An 11,565-nucleotide genomic window follows, 5' to 3' on the forward strand; every position below is an offset into this window, starting at 1 on the left:
CAATGTTCTTGTACCTTACTTAAGCGGTCGACTTGTCTCTCCGATGTAGGTGTTGTTACAATTGGGCTCCTCACATTTGAGTCTGTAAATAACATTCGCCTTGGTACCCTTGTGAGGTCGGTCCTTAGGGTGTACCAGTCTTTGTCTGAGGGTTGAGTGAGGTTTGAAGCTAGTGGCTATGTTGAAGTTTTGGAAGATCCGTCGGAGTTTCTCAGATACTCCTTGGACATACGGAATAGTGATGTTGGCCTTGTTTTTGTTGGTCAATGGTTTGCACTTCTGGGTTTTCTTAGACTGATCTGAAGGTTTGAGCACTTTGTTGAAAGTCCAGTTTTGGTAGCCACATTTAGCCAGGGCGCCTCGGAGGTGTCTTTGTTCGTCCGTTTTGGCTTGGTCTGAAGTGACAATGTTGTCTGCACGATGGAAGAGAGTTTTGATCACTCCTGTCCTGTATAACAGGAGCTTTCAGACTAATTTGCATCATCTTGTCTTGACTTGTCTGACTTTTGTTCCTTTTTCGACTTCCAAAAATTTGTCTTCACTTTATTTGCATATCAATCAACAGGTTGTGTATATAAACCTGCTTTCCCCTCTGGTCTCTCAGTCACTGACGAAAGCTAGTGGATACTAGCTGAAACGTCTGACGTTTTCAAAATCATATCCAGTTGCTTGAGTAACTGCTTTTTGGCGTATCGTATTACCTGGAGGTCTAACCATCATCGTCATAGAGAACAATACAGATTGTTAGACTCAACACATGCATGAGTGATACATGTACATGTATGTGTAGTGTAGACAGTTCTGACTTACAGATTGTAATATGAGAGGAGTCTTGATTCCAGCTCTTTTCTTCTGGTCTTGTTCTACCAGAACCTCCAGTGGGACACTAAACACTCCCGTTTCTGTAGGACAGGAGCCAAAATATCAGCATGAAAGTTCATCTGAGTTGGTAAATTACATAATGAAAAATTCAAACTGTTCTCGAAGTCAAAATTTCAGTCACCAGGAATTTTCGACCAAATCACTCAGTCTTCCTCAGCTATCTGACCCAAATGCTGTGGACACGTGATTTTTCCCACGTGTGACTTCAGCAAAGGGTCATCAGGGCACTTCAACCATCGCTCAACTGGGACGGGGGGCGATATCGACTTCAGACAACCTTTGACTCTTTGCTGACGTCACACGTGGGAAAAATCACGTGTTCACAGTATTTGGGTCAGATAGCTGAGGAAGACTGAGTGATTCAGTCGAAAATTTCTGGAGACTCAAATTTTGAGTTGGAGAACAGTTTTTCATAAGGAGCGAAAACATCATTTTATTTGAATTTATGTAACAAAATCATCTAAAGCAAGCTTACTAATATATATATCTATGTGTCATGCTAGAAGCAACAAAATCTGTAATACTGTCTTGCACTTCACAAAAAAATTATACCACTATATAGATTTTGTAAAATACAATTTCAGGGCAGCCAAAATAGTCTGGATGAGGAAATCTGTCTCATATTGACAGTCATCTACTATCATTTCTTATCTCATTTTTGTCATCATTTTATACTTTGAAAGATCCCCAAAAGGAGCTTTATTTTTACTGCAGCCGGATAGAAAACAAGCAACCATTTTCCATCAGCCACATTGTATTTTATCTTAAAGAAATCAGATGTACTGTATGATATTGGATAGGATTGGTTTAACTTATTATGACCAGATAAATGACTTTAAAAATTCAGTTTTGCCACCCTGAAATTGGACTGGATGCCTTAGGCCACAGCAAGTAAATTTAATGGATGACATCCTCCGCAGACTCCAAATCTAATGCGAGCGGGCGAAAAAAAACAAGGCGGGTCGTCCAAAAAAACAAGGGTCCTACATTTTCAAATTTGACTTAATCATATTGTACAAATGATTGAGTGAACCGTTCTTTTACATGATAAAGCTTCTTACGGACCTTGTTGTTTAACCGGTTTTTCTAGTTACTTGTATATAAGAGTGAATCGGTTCTCTGTTCATTTGTGACGCTGAAGAAGAGTGATGGATGTCACTCGAAACGTCCGGAAATAAATCCGTTAACTGATCCAGTAGTAGAGTTTGAATTTTCTTACGAGTATCGTTTACCTGGATGTCTAACCTTCATCAACATTGTACAAATGGTTTTGATTCAGTGAGAACATCACATATACACAGCCAGCATCACATATCACTGCATCAAAGTAAAAAAAAAATTAAATCAGAGCCTTTTCTTTTCTCCTCTCTTCATAGTTATCTGTCATCCACGTTCCGGCATGGCAACAGACATATTTACCCATTTTTGGCATGTTGACCACTGTCAGAGGGCAACAAAATTTCTTGTTTTTGTTTTCCAAAATCAGGCGAAAATTAATGCACGCGCTGATGTCATCCATAACAAGGCTGAGGCAATAAAAATCATTGCCAAGGCGACGACTGAATGATATATATTATTTCATGTGGTGGAGCTAGCAATCTACAAATATACAATTATCAGAAAAACATATTTCCCTATGTTATAAAGACATGCACTTAGTGAAATCTACAGGATGGGTGGAGGAGGTGTGGGGCCCGGCAATATACCAAATACATGTATAGGAGGAATCAGCCGTTCTTCCCCAGCAATATAGATTTTATGATGACATACTTACTTACTTTACTTTGGTCGAGTTCCCGCTAGAACCAAGCTGAAAACCATCCTCCACTTCACTCTATCCTCCACCAGAGACTGGATTTTATGTCTGGTCTGAAGTTGTTACTCCTTTGACTTTTTTTTACCTTTTGTGGGTTCCAAAAGGACGGATAATTTCTTTTCTCTCTGTGACCTGTTTGAATATGGTCTTTGGCCAAAGACAGCTGTGCTCTCTGTCCATGGTGTGGGGAGAAGAGGGATGACCACTAATTAATCATGCCAGGCAGCTGGATGGGTGACACGTGGCCACCCGGTGTAAGTTACCTGCTTGATCCAAAAACCACATGGCCGAAGGTTTCCTCCAAACCAATTCCCTGGGGAACGCATTCGTGCAATTTTTGAAATTCTTTCAAAGCGATCGTAGTACTTACACAAATGCCTCCGCCCCAAAGGCGTCGCCAAAAATTACTTGCTGTGGCCTTATACAACATTTTTGCCATGAAAAAATCCAACACAAACTGACCTTTCAACTTGATCTTGCCTGGCCGTCTTCTCTTGAGTTCGATGTTGTGTGTGTCGAACAGAGCGGTCAGTTCAATCAGCGCTAACGAGCGGACTTTCTTCATGTCCATCTCAGACAGGTCACCGACTTTGGTCACTCCAAGTTTATCTTTCACTAGAGTAAAATTCTACCAACAAAACAAATCATTGGAGCATGTCATTATGTTTTTTTGTACTTAAGGCCACACCAATTTAATTTGTTGCTTCTCTGATTTTTTCAGAAAAAAATGTGGAGCGACAGGGCAAAATAATACTAATTTAAAGTAATAAAAAAAATAGGCCAAGGCACCCCATGATAGGCGGTTTAAATAAAAAAAATATTACAATATGAGCCATGAAGTGAACATACAAGCAGGCTGGTTAGGGCTAAAGTATCTTTCATTGAGCATTTTGAAGTTGATTTTGCAAAATTCTTTTGTTTTGCAAATCAGAAAAAAATGGACAGGGTGAATCCGAGAAACAACAAATTAAATTGGTGTGGCCTAAAGTGTTTAAAACTTTTTTTTGACAGGGAATGAAAATAAAGTCAATTTTGTTCCTTTCTCTCTTGAAACTCTCTTAGTCTAACTTATACCTTATGAAATTCTCTCCCATGCCAATAGAAAGTTGTTTTCTGAGAGCAAATGAATTTTTTGTGACTTGCAACATTTTACACTATGAAATACAGTCCAACTTGCCCAAGCGACCACCTCTAAAAGGACATCTGGCTATAACAACCATTTTTTCTTGTCTTGTGGCCATGTTTTTGTATAAGACAACTTGTCTAAGAAGACCACTTTTCCTCGGTCCCTTGGTTGGTCATCTTAGACAAGTTGGACTGTATAGTAAAAGGTTGAACTTCATTCCAACACACAATTTACAGGGATCAAATTTTCAGCGACCACTGTCGCCTTCATCAGGATAATTAAAGACCAATCACTTCACAACGTGATCTCGCGAGAGTTACGGTTTACAAACACGTGACCTTATTCACACGAGACTTTACTGATACGTGAAAATCTCCCGACATTTGACATTTAAATTGACATTTTACCAGCCCAGAACAGAACAAGAAATAGCCATGCCTTCAAGTACCAGAGTTATCAACCAAGGATTGAGGTGTTCAAGAATTCATTCTTTCCTAGAACTATTGCCGAGTGGAACTCACTGTCACTAAGTACAGTAGGGGCATTGTAAGCATTTTAAATTGTAAGCAATTGATCAAAAGTGCCAGGGAGTTTATATCGTCCACCATCTCTATTAAGTGAAGGCTGAAGTGCTCTGATATATATGGCCTCCTTAATGCCTCTTAGAAAGTGTTTGTAAACCGTAACTCTCGCGAGATCACGTTGTGAAGTGATTGGTCATTAATTATCCTCATGGAGGCGACAGTGGTCGCTGAAAATTTGATCCCTGTACAATTGTGTGTTGGAATAAAGTTTAACGTTTTACTATGATTACTACCAACACAGATGAACTTTCATGATAAGTTGGACTGTATTTGAATGTGAACCATGTGGAAGTCACATCTGTATCTGTATAGCTGGTATAACCGCCTTTCGGCGTAACACACCAGCTTTGCAGGCACACGGTGCGGCAGCAGCTGGCTATATTACACCGATCGACTTGTTACACCTAACCCTTGAAATTCTAGCTCTAGACTTTGTTTAAAGCTATCTAATGACAATGCCCCTACTGTACTTAGTGACAGTGAGTTCCACTCGGCAATAGTTCTAGGAAAGAATGAATTCTTGAACACCTCAATCCTTGGTTGATAACTCTGGTACTTGAAGGCATGGCTATTTCTTGTTCTGTTCTGGGCTGGTATTAGGTAAGGTACTACATGACTTACCGGTAACTGATCTGCACTGTACTCATCATCAGACTTCGCCCCAACTTCCTACAATCAAAGGAAAAAATTCTCTCAAACACATTTTTCATAATTTTCTACGTTTTTTGAAAACATTTTTTTTCCTTTTTCTAAATCATACTCTTTAATCACTTTTTCATTCTATATAATATTATATTGTTGTATTTCTCATTGTTTTCTAAATACTCTTATGCATTAAACTTGAGGCAAGAGGGCAACATGAAAAAACAGAGTTGACAGTTGAATACATTTTAATCTAGAGCAATATTTTTGTATGATTATTATTCACTCCCTGAACAAAAAAGTTGCCCCCACGTACTATGTTTTCATGTTGTCATCAAATCAAAATGACATAACAGCAATGATCTTAATTACCAGTTTTGCATCTGAAGAAAAATCTAAGGATATATCCGTATCTGACACAAGTTCCTGGTTAGACACTTTTCTTGAAAGTTCCTTGTGACTTCCTTGAGGCCTGGCTTGAACACTCATGGTTCGAACACCTGAAAAGCAGAAAAAGTTGAACTGTTTGTAAATTTCTAGTGTTGAAATGAAAACTTGTTGCAGTCTTAGGGTACCCAATGGTAATACATGTGTAACTATGGACAAAATACAAGATCATACTATTATTTAGTTTTTTTTTGGTAAGGCCATTCGGATTTGCTCCCTTCATTTTTTTCTGATTTGCAAATAAAAATAAATATTCAGAATCAACTGCAAAATGCTCATATTTTGCCCTGAACAGTTGAAAACAGTCCTTTTCATCCTAGTAGTAGTTGTCAGTTATTCCATCTTTCAATGCAGTGGTATCATTAAAAGTTGAAAATTCATTGTTTAAATTTTGAACCAGCCTGGTGTGTTGACTTCATGGCTCCTATCGTACCATTTTGGGCCATAATAGGACGCCTAGGCCTGTTTTTATTTTTTATTTTTTGCACGGCCACTCCATTATTTTTCTAGAAAAATCCATTAACCAAGAAATTAAATTTGCGTGGCCTAATATACTTATAATAAAAGCAGCCTGATAGGAACTTACTCCAATCAAAAATCTATCAGAGTTGAGCCTACGGCCGGGTAGGATCTGTCAAGTTTGGACCACTCCCTAAAGATGTACATTGTATATCTGTGCTTTTTAGCACTAATCCCGTTAAGCCAATCTGGGTTGGTGGAAAAATGAGTCCAGTCCGTTCGGCGGAAAAGGGAGTCCAGTCCGATTTGGGGGTGGAAAAAGCAGTCCGGTTGATTCTGTGTGTAGTGGTGCCCCCTTGTGAAATATGATAAAAGTGCAAGCAGTCTGATGTGTTACGACAAGTGTCACAATCTCTATTGGTTTTGGTGTTAGGAAGCAGGGAGAAGGTGTGGAACAGACTTACCAGAGGCAGCGTCTGTGACTCCAGAGTTGACAGAAGAGGAAGAAGAGACTCTCCGCCGGACAGGGGGGTGTCTGCTGTCCTCCGCAGGGGAGGGGGGAGGGGGGCTGATGCTGCGAGGGGGGCTGGGGATGATTTCTCTGTGCTGGCCTCCGGGAAGGAAGGGACTGGGAATGATCTCCCTTCCCTCGGCACCCTGAGGAAACATGATAGAATTCAAAATATCAAATAAATGACGATTGTATGAATGGCATATTTTATTTAAAAATTGCAAAATACACATCCTGACATACATTGACAAGATAAAACAGGTACAGAGGTCATAATAACTGACCTAACAGATGACCCAGCAGGTGCCATCTTTAATACAGTCACCTCCAAACCAGACTCAAACTAGCTAATTTTACTGTTATCTCTCGCTTAAATCAATATGCCAAAATACTTCAAAACAATGTGGTCGGTAAAGGCAGGGATTAGGACCATACATGTTGTAGGTGATCCCAAATTGTGCTGGCTTGGGCATGTCACACAATAAATTAAAACTGCCAGAAAACACAAAAGAATCAAAGCAATGAGAGCGCTATTCAAACTTAACTCCCTTCTACATTATTTTTTGAATTACCCAAAAACCTTTTCAACAAATTTGTGAAGCCGATTTTTCTCCATGGATCCAAATCATCCAAACATCTAAAACTGTTACAGTTGTAACAGTAAAATTAAATGTTTCTATGCATATTCCAGAGTCTACACCAAAAAATATTTTCTCTGCTGTATTAGAAAACTTGGTTTAGAAGACAACGTTCCTGTTTCTGTTAGAAAGAGTGTGGGTTCTACCTACATGCACATGTGGGTCAATTTTAAAAAAGGAAAGACAAGAACCTGTTACTGAGGCTAGTATCAAGACTACAATTAGAAAATGATCATGGCATTTCAATTGAAAGGCTTTATACATCTTCCTCATCATACGCCAGAATTTGATACCAATAAGTTTTCAAAAATTTTCACTAGGAGTTAAAACCAACACATCAAACAACGGTATTTGCGGATAATTAGGAAGCTTTCCAAATGAAAAGATGCTGGAGATACAGTTCATCAAATATTGGCACCGTTTAGTAAATTTTCCCATTGGCAAATGTTTTCACTGACATATTTTCTGTACATAGTTTGCGACATACATATTCTGTAAGTAGGATGACTTTATTCATTCACAACTTAGTAGTTGTAGAAGACCATACAAAAGTCACTGTACTTTTGTCGAGTCAATAAAGAATCTTTCTCTTAATGGTTATGTCTATGGAGAAAATTTTAGGGCCTGAGAAAAAGCGTCATGGCCGGCTTATGATATAAGTTATAGAGGTCTGCCAATCATTCAAAAGTTTCTTCTACTAGTAATTTTCTGTACTGGAACTACTGCACAACAATACTAGCACACTTTTGTACATACATTGTATACCTGGCTGCTTCTGTGAAAATTTGCACAATCAAATTCTTACAATAAGACTCAAGGTCCACACTTAACTATTAGTAGTATTTTTAGAATACTCCCAAAAGTCCTCAGCTACCCTTCAGTACAACCTAAACTTATGGCAATTTCAGGCTGCACTGTGTAATGGTAGTTTTATCATGATCATGTTTGGTACAGGAAGACATCTTACCTGGCACTACCCTGCATATATATCTAAATGACACGGCAACCTAACTTTTAGCAAAAAAGTTAACTACAGCTACATGTGTGTAATATTCTCGTGATAATGGTTTAGCTGCAGGTAGACATCTGAAATAGTTGCATACACACCTCCAGTTTTACTACTAAGGCCACACCGACTTAAATTTATGGATGACATCCGTGAGCGCATTCACTTTCGCCTGTTCTCAAAAAAAAAAATCACGTTCACCGAGGCTCTGGCTCTAGGCCTGGGTAGTCCATGGTAGTTAGCGACAATACGAAGCCGGTGGTAACTCTGGAGGATGGCACCCAGGCTTACAAAGCTCCACGACTCAAGAACTTAGTACATACGTACATAAATTCCTAAAAAATCCAGCATGTGCCGGCTTGTCATATACGTCGCTAAGTACTGCCGCAAATTCACAATACCTGCTTTGTATTCTAACTGACTTGTGGTTTAGTAGCACTTTTATTTTTGGCCGGAATTTTTTTTTATTCGCCCGCACGCACTAGTTTGGGGGTCTTCAGAGGATGTCATCCATAAAATAAAGTCGGTGTGGCCTAACCTAACCTGCATATGTGCAGGTGGTATTTCTAGCCCTGACTTAACAAAAACTACAGCTGACAAGAGTGCCAATCAAACTCCCAGCACAACAGCATTTCTCTGGTCTCCTGGCCCCACAAACCTCACATTTTACACACTTCCGTCATCAGTATACAAGACTATTGTACAACCACCAATTCTTTTGTGTGAGCTACACATTTAATAGTCCATTTCTGGCACATTGGCCAAACGTTACCAGGGTGCTCTTACTTTCCTGTTGCTAAGGAGAACAAAAACATCAATATTAGACAACAATACAAGCAACAAAGAGATTGTCACATGACCCTAGGTCACCTAAGAAGGTACACGTAACAATTACATTTTAATTTTGCCATTTTCACTATGTTGAAAGCCTAGACTTGTAGCATTGTGGTGTTCTTTACTAGACTGTGAGTTTAGGCCACACCAAGTAATTTTTATGGATGACATCCTGCACGGATTGATTTTGGTATGTTCTCAGAAAAAAACAAGAATTTAGAGATCTCATACCTCCATGAAATATGTAGAGTTTATGTAATTTTTTGGGGGGGATTTGTCTCATTGACACTGATTTATTGCTGTTCTTATGATGATTAAAAGACTTGTTTGTTGTTACACTGTCACGGTGTCACCTCATTCAATTTGTGTCCCAACATTTGTTGTCCATTAGTATATTTCAAATCTAGGCATCCTGTTTTTTTGGGCCCTTCTTGTTTCATCATCATTCTTTCATTTTACGTACTGCTTAGCCCGATTTACATCGGATTACTAGCAGCTGCACATGTGTTAGTTACAAAACAGGTGACAGGTACATATAAAAACAAGGGTAACTGAAGGAGGGGACACTAAGGAACGTAAATAACTGAATCTGTTCTTGTAAGAGACAAGACAATGCATTTAGTGCGTTAGTAGAACATATAACTATATACATGTACATATAAACAAAACAAAACAAATACTAGAAAGGCCAATATTTGCTTTGGAGCAAATACAGCGATGGGTTCACCACATTTTACGACATGGCAGGGAAAGAATGAGAAACACAAGGGAAAACAATGATTTACATTGATATAACTATAATATGAAGTAAAATACAACTAAAACAACAGTTGGATAGCTATTCCCTACTTTATTGGTTAGGATTTTTAATTGCATAATGCAAACTGTTGATTTTCAAAATAAAAAAAAAACGTCCATGCCCCGCATTCCAATGCTGGAGCAGGAAAGCTTGAAATCCCTACCAAAACACTTGAATACAGACATACTGTCAGTATGGAAATGCTCTGTGCAGGTGTTAATCAAGTTAAATCCCAACAGCCAATCAGCAAGAAGTATAGAGGAAAGCTGCATGCCTATTGGTTGATGCCCTGCATTCCATTGTGATGACTCATGCCCAAACGTGGTAAACAAGGCACACTAACACAGTAATACATTTGCTATAACACAGCCAAAAAACTCAAATAAAACCATTCTAAAAGCCTGTATCACAATAATTTAAAAAACGCCTAGGGGTATTTGCCCACTGTACCTCCATACCAAATTTCAGGACCTCGGGCCCTAAAATGAAGAAGCTGAATCCATTTAAAAAATGGCAGGAGAAGAAGGAGGAGAAGAAACATCAGAAAAAGCAATATGGGTTCACCACCACTTCGTGGTGTGGTGAACCCATAATTTAACAGTCTTGCTGCTGCTCAGCGGCAACTGACAGCAACGTCAGCATTTAGAAATGTAGATGACTGCAGATGAAATGTACTATACTGAGACTGTTTTGTACATGTAAATGTTTGTAACGTTATTTGTATATTGTTGTGTTCAACTTGTGTCATGTTATTTTTAATGTGTGCCCAGGGATACCTGAAAATCAGATCAACGGATCTGAGGTATGCCCTGGTGAAATAAATAAACTTGAAACTTGGAAAAACGTGGAGACGCTGTTTTTGTGCTCTCGTATTAGATCTCCAGCTAAGTAAAACCCTGCCATGACTGGACAGACAAGTCCTTACCCTGTGGGAGTCCTCCTGAGGCATTGTGGGACTGGTAGGTGAGGCAGGTGGTTGGAAGATGTCCCTGACGTCACGCGGCTGTGCCCGGCCCTTCATCCGCAGCGTCTGGTTCAGGTTGGACACGCGCCGCTCCACCGCGGCCGCCTGTGTCCGTGTCAATGTCGACATCAAAACCTCATCAACTTCCCCGTAAACATTGTGAACCTCGTTCCCAGCTAGGAGGGAGAAAACAACAACACTTAGACAGGATATCTCACTTTCACCCACTTTTTGTTGTAACATTTATATGCTACGCCAAAAAGCAGTTACTCAAGCAACAGGATATGATTTTGGAAACGGTCAAAACCTCGTCAAAAATCATATCCAGTTGCTTGAGTAACTGCTTTTTGGGGTATCGTATTACCTGATGTCTAACCTTCACCGACTTAACATTTATATGGTTTTCAGTTTCAGAAATTCAGTTGCTAGGTGACTGATTGATCAATTTTTGATACAGTTGCAAATATATTTAAAAGAAGTTCCATAGCTCTTTACTTTCCATTTCTAATTTTTCTAGTAACCTTTTTAACCAAAGCATTGAACAAATATTGTTTATTACCTTCGCCAAGAAGGTTATGTTTTCAGAGGCGTTCGTGTATGTGTGTGTGTGTGTGTCTGTCTGTCTGTAAACACGATAACTTGAGAAGGCTTAAATGGACTGACTTGATATTTGGTAGGTGGGTAAGTCTTGATGAGACCTCAAAATGATTAGATTTTGGGCCACCTGGCGGCTTGTTATGGTACTGCAGCAGAACTTCCGGTTTTGATATCTCAAGATTCAGACATGCTAGGGTAACCAAATTTAGGTGGTAGATAGCTCTTGTGCTGGGGATGAAGTGACATGAGTTTGAGCCCCC

General features: G+C 39.3%; 1 protein-coding gene across 1 annotated transcript in view; it reads right to left on the bottom strand.

The window, feature by feature from the left end:
- LOC109465134 (rho GTPase-activating protein 18-like) overlaps nucleotides 1-10,884 on the bottom strand; it is a gene marked incomplete at its 5' end in the record, with an annotated part of 26,689 nt that extends 15,805 nt beyond the window's left edge. Inside the window, 6 exons of the mRNA XM_019762276.1 lie at nucleotides 811-902; nucleotides 3,161-3,326; nucleotides 5,030-5,077; nucleotides 5,423-5,550; nucleotides 6,421-6,613; nucleotides 10,670-10,884. Of these exons, the coding sequence (XP_019617835.1) occupies nucleotides 811-902; nucleotides 3,161-3,326; nucleotides 5,030-5,077; nucleotides 5,423-5,550; nucleotides 6,421-6,613; nucleotides 10,670-10,884 (842 nt within the window). The remainder of the gene's footprint in view (nucleotides 1-810; nucleotides 903-3,160; nucleotides 3,327-5,029; nucleotides 5,078-5,422; nucleotides 5,551-6,420; nucleotides 6,614-10,669) is intronic.
- Nucleotides 10,885-11,565: the final 681 nt, after the last annotated feature.

Source organism: Branchiostoma belcheri, unplaced genomic scaffold (genome assembly GCF_001625305.1).
Source record: "Branchiostoma belcheri isolate BF01 breed outbred unplaced genomic scaffold, Haploidv18h27 scaffold149, whole genome shotgun sequence".
Classification (NCBI taxonomy): domain Eukaryota; kingdom Metazoa; phylum Chordata; class Leptocardii; order Amphioxiformes; family Branchiostomatidae; genus Branchiostoma; species Branchiostoma belcheri.